Below are 24,343 nucleotides of genomic sequence, written 5' to 3' on the forward strand. Positions count from 1 at the left end.
TGACTAACATCTGAAAAGCTTTTTTCGAAAATTGGCCTCGTATGTTTTGTTGACTGACTCCTGGGAGGCCGCTTTCGAAAATAGGCCTTGTAGGTCTTGTTGACTGATTCCTGGGAGACCGTTCTCGAAAATTGGCCTTGTAGGTCATGTTGACTGACCTCTGGGAAGCTGTTTTCGAAAATTGGCCTCGTAGGTCTAGTAGACATATTCCTGAGAAGCCGTTTTTGAAAAATGGCCTCCGACGTCCTGCCAGCAGTCCTCTGGGAGGCCACTTTTGAAAAATGGCCTCCGACGCCCTGCCGGCAGACCCTTGGGTGGCCACTTTTGAAAAATGGCCTCCGACTTCCTGCCGACAGACCCCTGCGAGGCCACTTTTGAAAAATGGCCTCCGACGTCCTGCCGGCAGACCCCTGCGAGGCCACTTTTGAGGCCTGCGGACAAACAAACTCAAAAAATATTTTTTGGACCAGGCCCAGGCACATAATAGATAATCGATAATAGAAAATATATATTTGATAGATAATAGATAGATAGATGGATAGATAGATAGATATATGGATAGATAGATAGATAGATATATGGATAGATAGATAGATAGATAGATAGATGGATAGATAGATAGGCATATGGATAGATAGATAGATAGATAGATAAGTAGATAGATAAGTAGATAGATAATAGGATAGTTAATCGTACGATAGGTAATAGTTAGATAGATAGATACATAATACATAAACAGGTAGTAGATAGATTTTATTGATAGTATAATGTTGGGCTGCGGACAAACAAACGCAATTTTTTTTTGAAGACCCGTTTCTCTATCGAGAAACGGGAATAATTAATTTAAACGTTGAAATTCATCATTTGGAAAATAATTAATTTAAACGTTGAAATTCATCATTTGGAAAATAATTAATTTAAACGTTGAAATTCATCATTTGGAAAATAATTAATTTAAACGTTGAAATTCATCATTTGGAAAATAATTAATTTAAACGTTGAAATTCATCATTTGGAAAATAATTAATTTAAACGTTGAAATTCATCATTTGGAAAATAATTAATTTAAACGTTGAAATTCATCATTTGGAAAATAATTAATTTAAACGTTGAAATTCATCATTTGGAATAGTACATTACTATGCAAGGGAAGTAAAGTGATATCTCGTATCCAGATGAGTAAAAGTAACCGAGGGCTTTAGCCCGAGGTACATTTACTCATCGTGATACGAGATATCACTTTATTTCCCGTGTGTAGTATAACGTTTTCCTATGCGAGTGATGTAAAGGCTATTGCCTATACATGTAACAGCCTTATTACATGCACCAGCATAGGAAAATAATTAATTTTAACGTTGAAATTCATCATTTGGAAAATAATTAATTTAAACGTTGAAATTCATCATTTGGAAAATAATTAATTTAAACGTTGAAATTCATCATTTGGAAAATAATTAATTTTAACGTTGAAATTCATCATTTGGAAAATAATTAATTTTAACGTTGAAATTCATCATTTGGAAAATAATTAATTTAAACGTTGAAATTCATCATTTGGAAAATAATAAATTTAAACGTTGAAATTCATCATTTGGAAAATAATTAATTTTAACGTTGAAATTCATCATTTGGAAAATAATTAATTTAAACGTTGAAATTCATCATTTGGAAAATAATTAATTTAAACGTTGAAATTCATCATTTGGAAAATAATTAATTTAAACGTTGAAATTCATCATTTGGAAAATAATAAATTTAAACGTTGAAATTCATCATTTGGAAAATAATTAATTTAAACGTTGAAATTCATCATTTGGAAATAATTAATTTAAACGTTGAAATTCATCATTTGGAAAATAATTAATTTAAACGTTGAAATTCATCATTTGGAAAATAATTAATTTAAACGTTGAAATTCATCATTTGGAAAATAATTAATTTAAACGTTGAAATTCATCATTTGGAAAATAATTAATTTTAACGTTGAAATTCATCATTTGGAAAATAATTAATTTAAACGTTGAAATTCATCATTTGGAATAGTACATTACTATGCAAGGGAAGTAAAGTGATATCTCGTATCCAGATGAGTAAAAGTAACCGAGGGCTTTAGCCCGAGGTACATTTACTCATCGTGATACGAGATATCACTTTATTTCCCGTGTGTAGTATAACGTTTTCCTATGCGAGTGATGTAAAGGCTATTGCCTATACATGTAACAGCCTTATTACATGCACCAGCATAGGAAAATAATTAATTTTAACGTTGAAATTCATCATTTGGAAAATAATTAATTTAAACGTTGAAATTCATCATTTGGAAAATAATTAATTTAAACGTTGAAATTCATCATTTGGAAAATAATTAATTTTAACGTTGAAATTCATCATTTGGAAAATAATTAATTTTAACGTTGAAATTCATCATTTGGAAAATAATTAATTTAAACGTTGAAATTCATCATTTGGAAAATAATAAATTTAAACGTTGAAATTCATCATTTGGAAAATAATTAATTTTAACGTTGAAATTCATCATTTGGAAAATAATTAATTTAAACGTTGAAATTCATCATTTGGAAAATAATTAATTTAAACGTTGAAATTCATCATTTGGAAAATAATTAATTTAAACGTTGAAATTCATCATTTGGAAAATAATAAATTTAAACGTTGAAATTCATCATTTGGAAAATAATTAATTTAAACGTTGAAATTCATCCTTTGGAAAATAATTAATTTTAACGTTGAAATTCATCATTTGGAAAATAATAAATTTAAACGTTGAAATTCATCATTTGGAAAATAATTAATTTAAACGTTGAAATTCATCATTTGGAAAATAATTAATTTTAACGTTGAAATTCATCATTTGGAAAATAATTAATTTAAACGTTGAAATTCATCATTTGGAAAATAATAAATTTAAACGTTGAAATTCATCATTTGGAAAATAATTAATTTTAACGTTGAAATTCATCATTTGGAAAATAATTAATTTTAACGTTGAAATTCATCATTTGGAAAATAATTAATTTAAACGTTGAAATTCATCATTTGGAAAATAATTAATTTTAACGTTGAAATTCATCATTTGGAAAATAATTAATTTAAACGTTGAAATTCATCATTTGGCAAATAATTAATTTTAACGTTGAAATTCATCATTTGGAAAATAATTAATTTAAACGTTGAAATTCATCATTTGGAAAATAATAAATTTAAACGTTGAAATTCATCATTTGGAAAATAATTAATTTAAACGTTGAAATTCATCATTTGGAAAATAATTAATTTTAACGTTGAAATTCATCATTTGGAAAATAATTAATTTAAACGTTGAAATTCATCATTTGGAAAATAATTAATTTAAACGTTGAAATTCATCATTTGGAAAATAATAAATTTAAACGTTGAAATTCTTCATTTGGAAAATAATTAATTTTAACGTTGAAATTCATCATTTGGAAAATAATAAATTTAAACGTTGAAATTCATCATTTGGAAAATAATAAATTTAAACGTTGAAATTCATCATTTGGAAAATAATTAATTTAAACGTTGAAATTCATCATTTGGAAAATAATTAATTTTAACGTTGAAATTCATCATTTGGAAAATAATAAATTTAAACGTTGAAATTCATCATTTGGAAAATAATTAATTTAAACGTTGAAATTCATCATTTGGAAAATAATTAATTTTAACGTTGAAATTCATCATTTGGAAAATAATTAATTTAAACGTTGAAATTCATCATTTGGAAAATAATAAATTTAAACGTTGAAATTCATCATTTGGAAAATAATTAATTTAACGTTGAAATTCATCATTTGGAAAATAATTAATTTTAACGTTGAAATTCATCATTTGGAAAATAATTAATTTAAACGTTGAAATTCATCATTTGGAAAATAATTAATTTTAACGTTGAAATTCATCATTTGGAAAATAATTAATTTAAACGTTGAAATTCATCATTTGGAAATAATTAATTTAACGTTGAAATTCATCATTTGGAAAATAATTAATTTTAACGTTGAAATTCATCATTTGGAAAATAATTAATTTAAACGTTGAAATTCATCATTTGGAAAATAATTAATTTAAACGTTGAAATTCATCATTGGAAAATAATAAAAAAATATAAATTAAACGTTGAAATTCATCATTTGGAAAATAATTAATTTAAACGTTGAAATTCATCATTTGGAAAATAATTAATTTTAACGTTGAAATTCATCATTTGGAAAATAATTAATTTAAACGTTGAAATTCATCATTTGGAAAATAATTAATTTAAACGTTGAAATTCATCATTTGGAAAATAATAAATTTAAACGTTGAAATTCATCATTTGGAAAATAATTAATTTTAACGTTGAAATTCATCATTTGGAAAATAATTAATTTAAACGTTGAAATTCATCATTTGGAAAATAATAAATTTAAACGTTGAAATTCATCATTTGGAAAATAATTAATTTAAACGTTGAAATTCATCATTTGGAAAATAATTAATTTTAACGTTGAAATTCATCATTTGGAAAATAATAAATTTAAACGTTGAAATTCATCATTTGGAAAATAATTAATTTAAACGTTGAAATTCATCATTTGGAAAATAATTAATTTTAACGTTGAAATTCATCATTTGGAAAATAATTAATTTAAACGTTGAAATTCATCATTTGGAAAATAATAAATTTAAACGTTGAAATTCATCATTTGGAAAATAATTAATTTTAACGTTGAAATTCATCATTTGGAAAATAATTAATTTTAACGTTGAAATTCATCTTTTGGAAAATAATTAATTTAAACGTTGAAATTCATCATTTGGAAAATAATTAATTTTAACGTTGAAATTCATCATTTGGAAAATAATTAATTTAAACGTTGAAATTCATCATTTGGCAAATAATTAATTTTAACGTTGAAATTCATCATTTGGAAAATAATTAATTTTAACGTTGAAATTCATCATTTGGAAAATAATTAATTTAAACGTTGAAATTCATCATTTGGAAAATAATTAATTTAAACGTTGAAATTCATCATTTGGAAAATAATAAATTTAAACGTTGAAATTCATCATTTGGAAAATAATTAATTTAAACGTTGAAATTCATCATTTGGAAAATAATTAATTTTAACGTTGAAATTCATCATTTGGAAAATAATTAATTTTAACGTTGAAATTCATCATTTGGAAAATAATTAATTTTAACGTTGAAATTCATCATTTGGAAAATAATTAATTTTAACGTTGAAATTCATCATTTGGAAAATAATTAATTTAAACGTTGAAATTCATCATTTGGAAAATAATTAATTTAAACGTTGAAATTCATCATTTGGAAAATAATTAATTTAAACGTTGAAATTCATCATTTGGAAAATAATTAATTTTAACGTTGAAATTCATCATTTGGAAAATAATAAATTTAAACGTTGAAATTCATCATTTGGAAAATAATTAATTTAAACGTTGAAATTCATCATTTGGAAAATAATTAATTTTAACGTTGAAATTCATCATTTGGAAAATAATTAATTTAAACGTTGAAATTCATCATTTGGAAAATAATAAATTTAAACGTTGAAATTCATCATTTGGAAAATAATTAATTTTAACGTTGAAATTCATCATTTGTAAAATAATTAATTTTAACGTTGAAATTCATCATTTGGAAAATAATTAATTTTAACGTTGAAATTCATCATTTGGAAAATAATTAATTTAAACGTTGAAATTCATCATTTGGCAAATAATTAATTTTAACGTTGAAATTCATCATTTGGAAAATAATTAATTTAAACGTTGAAATTCATCATTTGGAAAATAATAAATTTAAACGTTGAAATTCATCATTTGGAAAATAATTAATTTAAACGTTGAAATTCATCATTTGGAAAATAATTAATTTAAACGTTGAAATTCATCATTTGGAAAATAATAAATTTAAACGTTGAAATTCATCATTTGGAAAATAATTAATTTAAACGTTGAAATTCATCATTTGGAAAATAATTAATTTAAACGTTGAAATTCATCATTTGGAAAATAATTAATTTTAACGTTGAAATTCATCATTTGGAAAATAATTAATTTAAACGTTGAAATTCATCATTTGGAAAATAATTAATTTAAACGTTGAAATTCATCATTTGGAAAATAATTAATTTAAACGTTGAAATTCATCATTTGGAAAATAATTAATTTAAACGTTGAAATTCATCATTTGGAAAATAATAAATTTAAACGTTGAAATTCATCATTTGGAAAATAATTAATTTAAACGTTGAAATTCATCATTTGGAAAATAATTAATTTAAACGTTGAAATTCATCATTTGGAAAATAATTAATTTTAACGTTGAAATTCATCATTTGGAAAATAATAAATTTAAACGTTGAAATTCATCATTTGGAAAATAATTAATTTAAACGTTGAAATTCATCATTTGGAAAATAATTAATTTAAACGTTGAAATTCATCATTTGGAAAATAATTAATTTAAACGTTGAAATTCATCATTTGGAAAATAATTAATTTAAACGTTGAAATTCATCATTTGGAAAATAATAAATTTAAACGTTGAAATTCATCATTTGGAAAATAATAAATTTAAACGTTGAAATTCATCATTTGGAAAATAATTAATTTTAACGTTGAAATTCATCATTTGGAAAATAATAAATTTAAACGTTGAAATTCATCATTTGGAAAATAATTAATTTTAACGTTGAAATTCATCATTTGGCAAATAATTAATTTAAACGTTGAAATTCATCATTTGGAAAATAATTAATTTAAACGTTGAAATTCATCATTTGGAAAATAATTAATTTAAACGTTGAAATTCATCATTTGGAAAATAATAAATTTAAACGTTGAAATTCATCATTTGGAAAATAATTAATTTAAACGTTGAAATTCATCATTTGGAAAATAATAAATTTAAACGTTGAAATTCATCATTTGGAAAATAATTAATTTTAACGTTGAAATTCATCATTTGGAAAATAATAAATTTAAACGTTGAAATTGATCATTTGGAAAATAATTAATTTAAACGTTGAAATTCATCATTTGGAAAATAATTAATTTAAACGTTGAAATTCATCATTTGGAAAATAATAAATTTAAACGTTGAAATTCATCATTTGGAAAATAATTAATTTAAACGTTGAAATTCATCATTTGGAAAATAATAAATTTAAACGTTGAAATTCATCATTTGGAAAATAATTAATTTTAACGTTGAAATTCATCATTTGGAAAATAATAAATTTAAACGTTGAAATTGATCATTTGGAAAATAATTAATTTAAACGTTGAAATTCATCATTTGGAAAATAATTAATTTAAACGTTGAAATTCATCATTTGGAAAATAATTAATTTAAACGTTGAAATTCATCATTTGGAAAATAATTAATTTTAACGTTGAAATTCATCATTTGGAAAACAAGTAAGGCCACTAACGTGGCACTCCCGTTTCTCAATTTTATCGATCTGTAAGGTCTTATGAATATTTGAATTGTTGTAAGGGGTTGTGGGCAAACAAACCCTTTTTTGGATCAGCCGTAGACATACATCGTAAATATTTGTAATACATCAATAGAGATAAGCTCATCATCGGACAAATAAATAAGATAATATTTGAAAAATATTTACAAGATTCATTTTCGATTTTCTTACAACTTGATTTGTGACAATTCATCAGATTATACAATCCTAAAAAGATTTTAATTCATTGGAAATTACAATTGATGATTTAATGTATAGACCGAGGGAGACGTTTGGGGGTGTTTTCAAAGAAAAGCATCGGATATCCTACGGCTGAATCCTAAAAAAATGGTCTTGAAGGTCTTATTGGCTAAGGTGTGGGAGGCCGTTTTCGAAAAAAGGCCGTGCAGGTTTTGTCGACTGACTTCTGGGAGACCGTTTTCGAAAATAGGCCTTGTAGGTCTTGCCGACTGACTCCTGGGAGACCGTTTTCGAAAATTGGCCTCGTAGGTCCTGTTGACTAACATCTGAAAAGCTTTTTTGGAAAATTGGCCTCGTATGTTTTGTTGACTGACTCCTGGGAGGCCGCTTTCGAAAATAGGCCTTGTAGGTCTTGTCGACTGATTCCTGGGAGACCGTTCTCGAAAATTGGCCTTGTAGGTCATGTTGACTGACCTCTGGGAAGCTGTTTTCGAAAATTGGCCTTGTAGGTCTAGTAGACATATTCCTGAGAAGCCGTTTTTGAAAAATGGCCTCCGACGTCCTGCCAGCAGGCCTCTGGGAGGCCACTTTTGAAAAATGGCCTCCGACGCCCTGCCGGCAGACCCTTGGGTGGCCACTTTTGAAAAATGGCCTCCGACTTCCTGCCGACAGACCCCTGCGAGGCCACTTTTGAAAAATGGCCTCCGACGTCCTGCCGGCAGACCCCTGCGAGGCCACTTTTGAGGCCTGCGGACAAACAAACTCAAAAAATATTTTTTGGACCAGGCCCAGGCACATAATAGATAATCGATAATAGAAAATATATATTTGATAGATAATAGATAGATAGATGGATAGATAGATAGATATATGGATAGATAGATAGATAGATATATGGATAGATAGAAAGATAGATAGATAGATGGATAGATAGATAGGCATATGGATAGATAGATAGATAGATAGATAGATAGATAAGTAGATAGATAAGTAGATAGATAATAGGATAGTTAATCGTACGATAGGTAATAGTTAGATAGATAGATACATAATACATAAACAGGTAGTAGATAGATTTTATTGATAGTATAATGTTGGGCTGCGGACAAACAAACGCAATTTTTTTTTTTGAAGACCCGTTTCTCTATCGAGAAACGGGAATAACATCCAAAATGCATCAACTTTTTGACTTAAACTTCATTGAACCGCACTGTGTTCTGGAATGACATTTCGTACTAGAGTGAAAAACTGAAGCTGAAGTGAAGACTTCATAAGACCATGTTCGTTTGATATCCATTCATTATTACGTTGTGGCCTCTTTCGACCAGGACCTGTCTAGGGATAAGTGGGCTGCCCTGAAATATGTATATAAAAGTTCACTCAAAGATGTTGGACGTGGCAGTTGTTCAACATGATTCATTAGACCTTCATACTTCACTGAGCTCAGGCTCAGATGCTAAATTGCATTATTAATATACGTGACTGTAAAGTAAACCTGCCTATTTAGTGAGCTATTAAACTTACAAAATGAAAGTTTAACAACTAAACACGACGATTTTTGTAAACTTGGCTCGGTTTGGGCATTGAGAATGGGTTAAACACTTTTTTTTTTAATTGGGTATCGGACGTTATGGGCAAAAAGAATTGGTATGCTCTGTCCACTCAACTCTGAAACATTCTCAAAAATTTCGAATTCGAAGTCAGATCTCGCTTCTCAATAGAATTGCTCCACCGATCAATGTATTAATCGACATGGGTTTTTTTGAGCAAACCGAACATATTGTGATCCTAACTCAAATATTTATTCTGGTTTCTCTCTGTACACGGTCAGGCTTAAAATTTTTAAATAAACGAGTAAGTTAACATCCAGGTTTTTTTCATAAGTGGTTGGAGGAGGGAAGTTCTGTTCAAGTAAACAAGTTTGAGCAAAATCCCCTGAGCTGTTCCTGAGAACCAGCACCAGCGTCAGCCAGGGCTTGTGGAACAGTGAGGACTTAAGATATACATTGGAATTGGTAGAGGGACAAATTCTAAGATTTAAAGTGTAAAAATTATGGCTCTCGACAATTTCTTCATTGAGCAATAGTAGCTAAAATAATAAATTTCACCATTTTAAAAGACTGATATCTCCTTTACGAAGCAACCGATGAAGCTTTTGAATGGTGATCCCAGACAAACCCTATTGAACAGCAAAAAATTATTTTTGAATCAAAGTTTTCTGTTACATTTTCAGAAATTGCACTTTTAGGCTACCCTCGGTTAACTTTGGAGGCTTCAATACATTACTAGTATGAGTATTTTCCGTCAATTTGTTTGCTCACATTTGCCGTCATTTGTTTGGTAGCCTGGGGTCTCAGCTTTACAACGATACCAAATATGCCATGCTTGATCCTTTACAAGAAATATTGATGAAAAAGTTTTGCATTGAGGTCGCTCTACTCGCAAATCTAGAGGAATTACCTATTTTCAAGACGACATTACAAATAAATGTCTTTCTTATATCTATTAAACATTTAAAGTCATATTTCGATTAAAATGTTTGTTTGTTTTTCTTAAAAATAGATAATTACTCTAGATAGCTCTAGATTTGCGAGTAGAGCGACGTCGATGCAAAACGTTTTCATCAATATTAGCATAAAGCATAAAGTATGACATTGGTATCGTTGTCAAGCTAGAACTCTAAGCTACCATATAAGCAACAACATTGACGGAAAATACGTAAATAAGTAATGTATTGAAGCCTCCAAAGTTAACCGAGGGTAGCCTAAAAGTGCAATTTCTGAAAATGTAACAGAAAACTTTGATTCAAAAATATTTTTTTGTTGTTCAATAGGGTTTGCAAAACTAGTCTGGGATCACCATTCAAAGGCTTCCTCGGTTGCTTCGTAAAGGAGATATCAGTCTTTAAAATGGTGAAATTTGTACTTTTAGCTACTATTGCTCAATAAAGAAATTGTCGTTAGTCATAATTTTTACACTTTAAATCTTAGAATTTGTCCCTCTACCAATTCCAATGTAAATCCTAGGTCCTCACTGTTCCACAAGCCCTGGCTGACGCTGGTTTTCAGGAACAGCTCAGGGGATTTTGCTAAAACTTGTTTACTTGAACAGCACTTCCCTCCCCAACTCACTTATGAAAAAAGCCTGGATGTTGACTTACAATTTTATTTAAAATTTGTAAGCCTCACCGTGTCTATTTATCGTATTCCTACACCATTTGTTCAAAATCGTTACCTTTGCAGCTTTCACATGTTTTTAATTTTGACGACCAGGACAAACTGAAAGCTCTTGCTTATTTGAATTATTTATTTAGATTTTGCATTTCACCGTGCTTTGGGGTCGACGATAATCGGCTGATCTGGAAGTTGAACACAAAACGAAACGAGGTAGCAACACAATTAATGGAAAATATTGAATTTATTTTATCGTTAATAATAATTTCAATGTAAAAATTGTCTCATATCAGCAGTAGACTTCATCATATAAATAGAAATTAACTTTAAAATATACTTTTCAAAAATGCATCAAAAAATACGTTTCTTCCTTAACATTAATATACCAACGATATCCTAACAACCTCATCTTATTCCTAGTGCAATCATAGAATCAATGTTTTTCTTAAACAAAAATTGTTTGTTTTTCCTTCTCGTTTTATTTACAAAATTCCTTAAAAACTATTGGCACATTTAATACTACACTGTTACTACACTCTACTTAACCGATTGTTTTTCTTTCGTCATCTTCTGGCTGTTCATAACGAAAATGTCGTACAAGAATAGAAGTCAGATATTTGTTTAAGAGTCATTCAAGTCTTATTTACAGTCACATAATTGTTAGGTTTTTTGTTGCTTTTTAAACAAATAAACGGAATTTCTATTTGCGTTAAAACTTATAGGATGTGTAGCATTATAATATTGTGGTGAGTTGATAAAATGTCCTGTACGTTTCAATGTTGAAAGATGTTCCGTATTATAATCAGTTAGGTATTTCTCGATTTAAATCTAATTTGGTGCATTATTTTGTTGTAGCTGTAATGATTCATTATTATCCGTCTATCGATCAGCAAGTCATTCTAAAATTTCCTTGATCTTGAGAAGTCGTTTAGATTTGCCGTTCAAATTTTTAGTGTACTGTTCTGTGCTGATTTAATACGCCCATGGAATACAAAAAAAATATTTTTAATAAAAAAGTTGCCAATCCCGATTTATCCTTCCCTATAATATGTACAGTCTTAACTCTTTCAAAATTTCACCCATTGCAACCAATATTCATCCCTCCTGCACTAAACTCTCATATGCTGACATTCGGCGGCGTGTTATTTTTAACAAGTTCCATGAATTGGAACGGAACATGAAAACTGACACTGTTATGCTCAACGATTAAGTGACCGCGACGATGCGACGCACCGATTACGGTTACCGTTTCACCTTTACGCAATTGCTCGTTCGGTGGATTCGTCGCCGAGTCTTCGGGGAAGTTCATTTTCATCACACGCGATTGTGGATAGCCAAGTTTTGAGTTTCCGGTAACTGTGTATGGACGAGATGGAGGCACTGGAGGCGGTCGTTCCTGTGGAAATGGAAATGTTATTCAATTGAATGGTCAATTTTCATCTTGTTTTCCGTCTTACCAAATCCAGTCCGAACAATGTGCAAGTTTGCTGGATGATCTTAGCGTCACATTTTTCATTCGGATCTGGCGGTGGCGTTCCAGCAATGGGTTGTGGTCGTGGACGAGCTGCTGTACCTGTATTGTTTGCATTTTTCGCCGAAGGACGTGGTCCTAATTAGGAAAGAAATTATTGTTATGCCCCTGCATTAGTATGAGGATGACCATTGTTCACTTACCATTGTTCACTGTCGATTGAAGGCCTCCGTTCGATGTCAGAATTATATCTCTAGTTCGTTTAACCGTTCCGATTCGTCGCCTCAATTGCCAGCCTCGCCAAACCGATTGAATTGCGGTGGCGCTTTTCGTTCTCACTTCTCCGCGTAACATTTCCAAATGCTGTCGAATGCCCTCACTGAGGAATACATGCCGTTTTCCCGGTGCCCAGGATAATGTGACTGATCCGTCGATTTCGGGTGGATTTTCCATGGCATACTGAAGAATTAATTTGCAATCTTCCAGCGCTTTTTCTTCGCATCGTCTCAGTAATCTGAATGGAGCCAGCATTCTGTAGCGTGCCGTAAATTGTTTGAAACGCATTCGATGCGGAAATCCACTTGCCATTAAATTTACAGTTTCCAGTACTTGTAGAGCCCTTATTTGTCGAACGACCGTTTGCCGTTCGAATCGTCCGGGAATTTCATCGCCATTACTGCGAATACATCGAACAAAATGCGGCCGAGCATGAACTAGTGTTCGTAACAGATTGTCGAGTCTCGTATGGAAGTCTTGCGTTAATGTCGACACTGGCTCGTCACCATTTAATATATCTGTATGGGATGTGGGTGCTATGCGGAAACTCAGTCCTCTAGGCACATTATCTAAAGCGTAAAGTGCTTTCAGTTCAGATCCGAACAGATGCGTGGCAAAACCGAAATTGCATGTGTGTTTGTAGAAGACGGACACCAAATCGTCAGGAACGACATCTCGATTGGTATCCAAAAAGTCTGTCGTATCGTACTCAACACGGCCAGCAAAGTGCCGAATCGTAAATATTCTCGGATCGTTCAATTCAGCCTGTTTACTTTCCAATCGCGACGAATTCCGGTGTTGTACCTTGATCTTCGCCACGTAACTTTCCGCTGTTCCACGCACTGAGCACTCAGCATCCAACATGCTCAAAAGTCCCGTACGCAACGAGGAAATTAAATCAATGCACGGGACATTGTCAACGTAATCAACTTCTGTGTCGACCATAATGCCCTCATCTCGGCAAGATTCGACCGAGCTTTTGAAAATGTGCGTATTGTAAAAGTGTTGCATCGTCTCCGCACACAAATTAATGCAAAGATGTTCCAGCTGCGCTGGTCTCGGCTCTTCAAATCCAAACATATCCAAAATGCCGATAAAACCATCAGTTGCATGCCGTACAGCATTATTTAAAGCAGCCATTGATTTCGAACCGGAATTTCCACCGCCAATCGTCGATGCATGTTGACTGGCTGCATCGGCTTGATTGTGAACGGATTCATTTGAATCGGAGCTTAAGGTTCCAAGTGTTGATCCCAGTCGTTTCAGACTGTTAGCCCGACGAACAATGGTGGCAACCGTACGACAGTACAATGCCTTGGCGAGTGAATCTCGAGTCATATTGGACATGTTTGCATCACATACGGATTTTACAAGCTGACCACGAGCATTATGAGTGCGTGTGGTTAGACCTCGGAATAACGCCGACGGTGGAACGCCCAACAAACCAGCAACTGCATTTAATTCGGATTCACCCTTGACGTCTACCTCAAGACCCTGAAATGGATAAACAAAAGTGTTTGGAATTAAGGCGCAAGAAGAGATTTTGTAACGAATGTGAAGAAAATCAAGCACAGAATACATTGCACATCGATGGAAGTGGGACTTGACTAAACAGACATTTTATCGAAGACACATACCATCGTCTCACATCATTTGAGCTGGCATATTGGAATTGTGAACATTATCGCGTAGCAATGAAAACATTGAAAGGGACCGTAAATTATGCTCGAAGTGTTAATGCTTTCGACGTTTAATTCATCCTGAACACAAATTATAAAAAAAAAAAAATTGTCGGTGCCAAGATTTCGAACCTACGATCTTCATCGACTCGGTGCAAACAAACACAAAAAATGTTTCACTTTACTCAGTTTTCATTAGTGTTATCGTCATACTATGAAAAGTCAGACGTAAATTACCCTTGAATTACATCACAGTAAAGCACATCTAATAATTTCCTATTTTATTCCGACGCGCTACGCACATTTTAATTGGAGAAATTCATTCACAAAGTTTCATTCAGAATCACATGGAGAACCATTTTTCTTCTTTCGACGGTTTAGCTCGCTCGGCCACCGGGTAAACATGAAAACGAAATATTTCTTCTGATGAAGCAGAGCACAAAGCAATACAACGAAACAACTATATATATACTCGTGTAGAGTGATATTATTATGAACATTTATGCATGAGTGTGTATAGCGTATATACGTACAATGGGAATCATTTCGTTTCGAAATGTAAGCATAGGTTTGTGTATTGTATGGCGATAAAACCTTATAAAGTTATTGTGCTTTGCATTGACTTTTTATTTTGCCTTACAATCTGTTGCATGGATTTTTTTTTCGAAATAATAGTTGATGGCTATCGAGACCAATCCACGCGTTTAGTGGTATGGTAGAATGCGGTGCATAAAAAAACGGTCGAATCCGATATTTCAAATTTTTGTATAGGAATTCACATTCAAACGTTGATATCTCCCATGTTTTTAAAGAATAAGAGACAGATTTTGCTAGGTTTGCATATTTTATGGAGTTTTACCGATTGGCATACTAATTTGTGCAAAATGTTCTTCTAATTATTTTATACAAATGAGTATGCCAACCGATAAAACTTCATAAAAGATGCAAACTTAGCAAAATCTGGGTCTTATTCTTTGAAAACAGGGGAGACATCAACGTTTGCATGTGAATTCCCACACAAAAATTTTAAATATCGGATTCGACCGCTGTTTTATGCAGCACTTTATACCATACCACTAAACGCTTGGATTGAAATCTGAAGTCTTTCTGTAAATAAATTTTGGCAAAAAGAAGATATTCTTACCTGTCCATCGACAAATTGCACATTTCCAAGTAATAGAACAGCAGCCAACACCCTAACAACGTCCAAAAACGGTATTCCCAATATACCCAAACAGGTTTTCCACGCCTGAAATCGTGTAGCGTCTTCACGTTCGTCTTGTTTCACATCGCCACCTTGCAAATATCGTAAATTGTTCGGAGAGTATCCCTCTAAGTTCAATTTCATACGCTCCTCTCGGCTCAGACCGGCCAGCATTTGATAAAAAATGTGATAGTTTTTCTCGTTCGGCAGCGGTCGAATGACTCGCGTTTGATCCAAAAAGTAACAATGGATTTTCGTTCGGTAAAGTGCACCATCGGTTACTTGAACTTCAATAAATTGACCCTGTGAACAATATTGAGAGTAAATTTTGGTCAGCTGGATAAAAATTTGGTTTAGAAATTACAATTCTACTGGACTCGGAATTGGTGGCAGTTTTTGCTGATCCCAACGATCGTAAAACAGTAAATGCGGCAGCTAAATGCTTGAAGGCATCAGTTTCCGGCCCTGGATTAAATTTTCATAGATCAGTTCCCGTGAAAGTAAAATTTCGTTGATTTATGCAAATACAAACCTCCACCAGCTACAGAAAATAATTGTCGAAGTAGCAGCATAGAACAGTGTGTCTTTCCAGCACCGGATGTTCCCGACAATATTATGGCTTGTGGATAACCAGTTTCTGCCTGTTGGCGTACTGCTTCCTGAACGATGCGACGCAGTTGCGGTGCAAGGGACAGTGATCGTGTTGAGGATAGAGTTAACGGATTGCCAACATCTTGATATGGATTGATGGAGAGTAGGATGGGACCAACATTCGTCTGGAATTGCAAAAGAAAAAATGGATTTATTACAGAATCTCAAAGAGGAGCAGAAAGTAACAATTTATTGAGCACTACCAACGGAAATTATATTTTCCTAACACCTGCAGTGTTTCATTGGTCAGTTGATAATTCCCATTGTTATTCCTACATGTTCAGGACTGTTTCCCATACAACTCGAACGAAAGCTTCGATAAATCTGTGTGAATTTACCGAATCACACCACGTACCATAGCACCACTGACAACTAATTGCAGATTAATACAATTAACACTCATCATAAATTGCCTTCGAGACATTTCATAATTGTCAAATGGAATTCTCCTTGTTGAAGTCTTCGTTCACTCAACGCGTATTGGATTATCATTGTGATATAGCAGAGAGACGAGTCGCGGTTTATTATTTCAACTTTTTTTTCTTATTGATCTTTTTGTACATCAAAGTCATGGTTTCTATGTGTGGTTTTTATGTTGCGTCTTCTGTCAACTTAAACAATCATCAAGAAACCACAAATCTTTTTAATGTCGTTCCATATTAGTCTGGTCGAGAAAATTTCAAGTGTAAGGTGCAATGATTCGTTTTTGTTTTGTTGTTGCTCTGTACGATTATGTCTGATATTTCTCATGTGATGATGACTTGGTGCTATTTTTACAGTTGATTTTATTCTTTGTGTATGATGGATCGGACAGCATATTAATCGAGCTTCGTTTGATTTTTCCCACATCATTAAAAAATTCTCTTCGATTTTTTTCATTTATTTGTGGATGAAGCCGAGGGGGAATTGATGCGAGACTACACTTTAGAGTTCCCCCAAACTAGTAAGGCAGGTGTAACCAAGGGCTTTAAGGGAGTATAGTGTACCAATACATTTACAACTTGTAAAAATAGAAAATCGAAACCCACCGATGACCGGTAGCGACTACCTTGGCGAACGAATAATGCGAGAACAGATTCCTTACGCTATTATGTTCATAAAGAGTAAAAGTGTGTTTTTGAGCGAGTAAGAAGCTTCGGTTACCGTCTTTTCGAAACTTGTCGAAAAACAGTTACCGAAGCAAGTTCTTCAAAAAGACATGAAGGAGTTTGCGAGTATCACATAATTGTTTCCGAATTATTAAATTACGTTGCAGCATCCAATCCTGCCTATCACATGTAAAAGTTGAATTTCACATAAAACTTCAAGAAAAATGAACCGAAAATGTTCTAAGTGTAATCGCTCATTTTCGCAGGGGGCAAATTGCTATTTAATGTTCAACTTTCGCATGGTACAGGCAGTAAATGTCGTTAAAAAAGGACCATGTGACACTAACCCCGTCTTCAATGTCTATCATTTGTTTTCGACATAGATACCAATTGAAAATATTCGAGTAGCACATTTTTCCCTATTCTAAAGACCACCAAGACCAGGTTGTAATTTTTTTAAACCTTAAATCAGTATTGTATCCTTTTATGAGGTCTACTCTAACATATAAAAAAGAAAACAATTGAAAAAGTTTGCTGGCCGAGTTGTGGTGTGTCATCAAGTTTCACCGAGGTCCGATTTTCCAAATTATTTATAAACTTGTTTTGCGATAGCTCATTTGAAAGGTATTTCCATAGCAGAAATAGAAACATTATCACAACAAATTTTAAATCATTTTGAGTTATACCTGTTACAAAGCCTAAAAACAGGCTAAATTTATCAGTAAGGAGAAAATTGACTTTCTCAATACAGCAACTTAATGCGATTTTTTGACAGAAATTCATAAATTAATAGCGAAAAATTCGTTTATAACCAAAGGAGTGTAAAAATTAACAAATTAGAAAATCCAATTTTCTCCTTACTGATTTTAGCCTGTTTTTAGGCTTTGTAACAGGTATTTTAAAAAAAATTCTGGTAATGTTTCTATTTCTGCATCCGCTATGGAAATGAGCTATCGCAAGACATGTTTATAAATAATTTGGTCAAAAAAATCGATTTTTTCATATTGAAAATTGTGGAAAATCGGACCTCGACGAAACTTGATGACTCACAAAAACTCGGCTAGCAAACTTTTTAATTTTTTTTTGTTTTTTTTATGTTAAAGTAGACCTCATAAAAGGATAAAATGCTATTTTAAGGTTTAAAAAAATGTAGAACCTGGAGATAATCAAGAAAAAAGTTTGTATGTGGCTTTTTGGTACCTATGGGCCACTAGAATTTTTTCTGCAGGGCCCATTTCCGATCCCACAATATCGACCACCCCTAATAAATAACAACGAAATCTGGCAAGATGTCTTATATATGAAAGCTTACGATAAAACGAATGAAGTAAAAGATTTTTTCATACCTAGGATCCAATATGAAAAATACTATTCGTACCACGGACTAAAAGTCTTTTTTAGCGTATTCGAACTTCTCACACGCTAAAAAAGACTTTTAGTCCTAGGTACGAAATGTACTATTTTCAATCTGTTGAAAATACGTAGACCGAAGGGAGTATGCGAATTGTACTAATGATAATAATATTTTCTGATATATTTATCAATGCAAGCAAAAAGCATAAAAATTCTTGAATGACAAATATATCCGACCCGACGAACCGAACGCACTTCAATAATCATTATTTGCTATTTTTTTAAATTGTAAATGCATTGCTATGATATCAATTTCTTGACAGAAAATTCCACTAAATAAATTTCAAAGTAATTTTCCCATCATGAAATTAAAAAGTGAAGCACATATTACACACAGCACGACTTGCTGGACCTGCTCCCGTTTTTTTTCTTCATTTTTCTTGTAGTTAAAAATGCTTAGATATATTCCATTAATTGGATGTACGTGCTCATCCCGTTGAGCATAACTATCATAAGTGTACCAGTCAACGCGCGAGTGTACTGTGCATTCCTAACAAATTATCGGCATCAAAATGTTTCCGATTAAAATCGAATATATTCAATTTGTAATTGTAATGTAATCCGAGATGGAAACCTTTAATACAACTATTACCGATTCAAATGGGCACAAGAATTTCATTAAAACTTTCAATATTAAATAATTAAGCGAACATATTTGAAGTAGCAATATAAATACCTGTCATGGGATGGTATAGTAAGATGAGTCGTAAATTCTTTTTTTTTAAGAGAAAAAAATGTTTGCCATAAATGTTAGGCATAGCAAAATGGTTTTAATGAAATGATTTTTCGGTACAAATATTAAGAAAGAGAATGTGATCACGAAGTTGATATAGTCTAACTTTGAATAGTAACATTTTGACATTATTATCAAAACCAATTCAGGTCCATGTTCAGCATGAATATCTTTTGGTGTTAATAAGAATAACTTAGTAGATTACTGGTTCCCTCTATTCAACCAATTTTAACAATAAATTTAAAAGCCGGTGAATATGTAAAAACCGGTCAGCCAGTTCTGCCCGCATCTATCAGGCCGCATTGTAGTTTACGACCCGACTATAAAAAATTCGGGATCTGAATATTTATTTAAAATTCAACCATTTGTCACAGTGTCTCCATTTGGTTATATTTGGTTATAATATGCGATATCAATTTTTGTTAGTCATTACCATCATGTTCGCATTATGTAGCAATAAATATGAGAATAAAATAAGTGAAAATTTTCTTTCAACGGTACAAAAGAGGTATCCTCAAACATTATAGCATAAAAACAGCGTAAATAACACACAAAAATATTTTATCGCTAATTTATTTATTTGTTGAATTAAAATTATTATTTCGAAGACAAGAATTTATAATCGCTAATTTGTAATGAAACTTTATTTTATTAATATATGGAAACGGAGGTGAAGTTCACTGCACGGTACATCCAACGTTTATATGTACACTTTGGAATTAATTGATTGGAAACGAATTGATAATTTTTAAAAATGCCGGTAGTTTCCGGATATTTTCTATTGTATTGGTCGAGAACGACTACGACATTTTTTTAACTAACCTCCAAACCTAAGCGAATTATCACGCTCGAGTTGTTCATCTTTCAAATATGGCAAGCATATTATCGGGTCATTTACTACTTTTTAAGGAAAAACATACCAAGCATTTGATACGAAATCTTCTACTTCATTTGTTTAAAAATTAGTTTTGATAGATAAGTTAAAAACGAGTAACTATGAATTCTGAGGGAGATTCCTGTTCTTTGTTTTTGGACACAACTTGATTTATGAAAACACAAAATATCCTAAAAGCTTAGGAATTTATTTAACTATGCGTCTTAATTGTGGTGACAGCATAAGTGATCCTTTTCGAAAGCCTATCAGATCATTTAGACACGCTATTGAATATCAATTGTTAACAGCAATTCAATAAGATAACCAAAATCACATGCATTGTTCTACCTCCAAAAAAAACTGTAGAACAAATGATCAAAAGAATTACGATACTCCTTTGCCGCTCCATCCGCAGTAATAAAGAATAAGAATATTCCACGTAACTAAAAAGATCTCCAGTAAAAAAAGACCAATGAAAAATTTTCCTTTTAACATTGAAGATGGTTTCGATTAATTTCATTTCGTGTGCATACATAAACATTACGTGATACGTACAGCATTTAAGAAGAAAAAAGCAAACAGAAAAATTAGCTTAACAAAAAGCCATAAATATCCGTATTTCCTTGGAGGAGAGTTGTAGATTGGAAATGGGTGTGGTTGGTTTTGTAAAATAAAACGAACGACGCAAGTTGAAGATCAGCAATTTTCTGCCCATAACATTGGCTGAGTAGATAACGTTTTTGGACTTTGTGTGTACACATCAACATTGAATTAAGTAATAAACTCATCTTCGGATGTAAAGAAGTTACATCAGCCTGAAGACCGACGTCAGAACCTTTATGGTACACCGTTATGCATTTATACACTAAGCGCATTGTCGCAACCATTAAGATAAATTATTAGCGATTTAATCTTCAGTTTAAGCATACAATTTATTATTATACGGTCGTCAATACAAACGATTACGGTCCTATACATTTCGAGATTTTGTTGGATGGAAATTAACATAATCTTCGGTTGTGTTTGTTCCAAGAAGTCACGATTACCCGTTTCATGAAAATGATGATCTAGGTCCTATGAGTGACTTTTGACGTGCCACAAGCTCACCTTTAATAATTTTAATAAAAAATTTAAAAAAACGACGACGGTTCTACAAATGTATTAAATGGTGAACGATAACTCAGCGTAGATATTCAATCCAACGGACGAGCGTCAATTTAAGAACGATTCACTTGAAAGACGGCTTTGTATTTGCAAGTAATGATCGTAATTTGGTATAATGACTTTCGTATCCCGACTTAGGGATATAAAATGCTTTGCAAATGAACATCTAAAGGTTAATTACTTCTGATACTTGCAGCCTACGAAAGAGTTATTCTTAACTACACCAGTTCATTGAGTACATTGAGAACGATTTTGTAAACAAAGAAGGATTTACTGAAAGTCAATATAATAAATGGCTGTAGCACCGATCGTTGATATACGGAAAAAGTAGAGAAAAAATACAGACCGCTATTATGCCGTCATCGTGGATCATCGTTACAGTTTCAAAGCAAATGTATCTAGGCAACAGAGCGGCCACTTAATTAATACGAACGCAGAGATCGATCAGTTGAAGCTCACGTAGATTTGGTAGAATGTAATTAAAGAAATTATTGATGATTATCCCGAGCAATGAAGCCTACAGTTGTAATTTAATGTGCATGTACGTTTAGATGGTAGGTACTAGAAGCATACATAGAAGCAATTATCTGGCTACATCGAGAACGATGATCCAAATTTAGGATAGAGCTGTAATTGTTTGCGAAAGGAGTTTTCCCCGTCTTCGTCTCTAGTTTAATCGCTCCTGCGAAAACAATTTCATTTCAAATCGTATAGGATCCCTGAATGTGGCGCTCCGTCATGAGCAATGCAATTGAAACCGGTGTTCTGGTCAACAAAGTGATTATAACTGTAACTTTAATGTGTTCCCAAATACGGAGCCAATAAAATTGCAAAGCGTATGGCATCATCATATTTGCATCAATAACATCCTGTCGCAAATATAACAAAATAAATGACACATCGATTCCGCAAAGTTTCACTTACTCAACCGACGAAAAGACATGAAAGAACGAAAAAATACAGCCATCGACGATGGGCCAACTCAAACCTGATTAATTGATGTTCGAATCACAACAGACTGATCAACACTACGGTTCAATATTTATCGCAAAACAAGAATCACAAGTAAAAAAAAAAACATTTCAGCTTTTTTGCATCGTAAAACTCAAACGAGATGGGCACTTTGAAATTGGCATTCTGAAATTACCCACGTCCCAAAGCAATAAAACATACAATAAAAAGATTTAAATCATTCATTAGCTGCACGGAAGAAATGCGTTTTTTTTTTGGGATGAAAATCAGTTCATGATTATTGTTGCACTGCTGAAAACTTGTTCTGATCAAACGCACTTTGTGCAATAAATCGTATGCGTTGTGATCGTTGTGATAAAAGCCTTTTACGACTTTGTATGTGGCTGGGGTCATCCTCAAATTTGATTTTGTTGATGGAGTTTTTTTTTAATTCGGTAAATTACATGGATTCGATGATTAATAGTTTATTCGTAATAGTAGATTAGGCACTTGCTAATTCGACCCGGTAATAATATTGGGATTTCCCGGTAAAAGGTTGATATGTCCCGGTAAAGAAGAGAGAAACATTTATTTAACATAAAGGGTGCTGCTTACATAAAATAAGTTGCTTACATTACACAGCATATTGATCATTCCAATGGACATCGTCGTTACAAACACAAAGTCGAATTCAATTAATCTTTTTACAAATGATGATTATTGTCAATCTTGTTGAAGTAACATATCTATGTAAATCCTCTTCAAGGTTCCTGAACACATATGACATAATTTTTCGATAATGATGATAAACAATGTTTTTCGTCATATCATCAGAAAGGTGGGAGCGGAGCGATCGAAAAATTTTGTGAAACCCTTACAGATGAATGAAAATGTACTTAACAAGAAAAATAGCGAGAGCAGAGAGAGGGTTAAAAAAATTGACTAGTAAATGAATGGTCCATTTCTCGATTTCTGGTCATTTCCCGATTTTCCGTCATTTCCCGATGTCCGGTCATTTCTAGATTTCTGGTTATTTCCCGATTGCTGGTCATTTCTAGATTTCCTGTTATTACCCGATTTCTAGTTATTTTTCCGCTTCTCTTTTCATTTTCATTATTTCTTCCAGCTGGGCCGGGTGGATTTTCCGGTTTTTTTTTTTTAAAAAAAAAGGTTCCAGGTATCCTGGCTAACAAAGTCTTCTCATCTGATATCAACAACGATGATAAAAATAAACAAAGAATTGTGACCAATTGGATCCCATGTAGCAAAATGTATGTTGAAGAAGTGAAGAATGTATCGAAAAATATTAAATCAAAAGAAGTAATAGATCCGAAAATTACTCTGTTGATATTCTTGTCATTGGTGAGAGGTTAACCATTCAAACAGCAAAACAATGATTGACTACAGAAACAACTTAATCACTGGGGCGTAGGTCAATCCATCACATAAATAGTTATTGCCCTCAGATAATTTTCTCCTGCAGAACATTCCAGTTTTTCAAAAGTTGTTAAAGAAAGTACAATTATGTGCTGGTATGACGTATATGTAACGAAGGTATAACTTATAAACGTGACATATGTGGACCATCTACTATATTCCTCTTCACATCGCGGTTGAATCGAGAGAGAAAAAAACAATAATAATGAAACACCCTGAGGGGCATTGATAATTTCTGAGAAACTCATTAATAATTCGTTTAAATGATGTACTCTGAGGTTCTACAAATCACAGCCATTCATCAAAGGCGGTAATCACACGTACTGTGTATATTACGTTCAATTTTGAACCACAAAACTATTTCCAATTACTGAACGGATGTTCATGATCAGCACAAAATGCGGAGCATATTTTGGAAATATTACGTTAAGATGGAGAGTACTGAAGAACTAATGAGTGAGATGCTGTTAGACACAGATGATTGTCTTACACAATTTATTATTTTTCCATGTCC

At 32.1% G+C, this 24,343-nt stretch overlaps 1 protein-coding gene across 1 annotated transcript in view; it reads right to left on the reverse strand.

Moving 5' to 3' along the window:
* Positions 1-11,116: 11,116 nt before the first annotated feature.
* LOC119082321 (unconventional myosin-IXb) overlaps positions 11,117-24,343 on the reverse strand; it is an 88,073-nt gene continuing 74,846 nt past the window's right edge. The window contains exons 7-12 of the mRNA XM_037191821.1: positions 16,051-16,294; positions 15,883-15,983; positions 15,459-15,821; positions 12,563-14,129; positions 12,346-12,497; positions 11,117-12,284 (exon numbers count right to left, since the gene is read on the reverse strand). Coding sequence (XP_037047716.1) covers positions 12,006-12,284; positions 12,346-12,497; positions 12,563-14,129; positions 15,459-15,821; positions 15,883-15,983; positions 16,051-16,294 — 2,706 coding nt within the window. The 3' untranslated portion in view covers positions 11,117-12,005. The remainder of the gene's footprint in view (positions 12,285-12,345; positions 12,498-12,562; positions 14,130-15,458; positions 15,822-15,882; positions 15,984-16,050; positions 16,295-24,343) is intronic.

This window comes from Bradysia coprophila, unplaced genomic scaffold (assembly GCF_014529535.1).
Source record: "Bradysia coprophila strain Holo2 unplaced genomic scaffold, BU_Bcop_v1 contig_415, whole genome shotgun sequence".
NCBI classification, from domain to species: Eukaryota; Metazoa; Arthropoda; class Insecta; order Diptera; family Sciaridae; genus Bradysia; species Bradysia coprophila.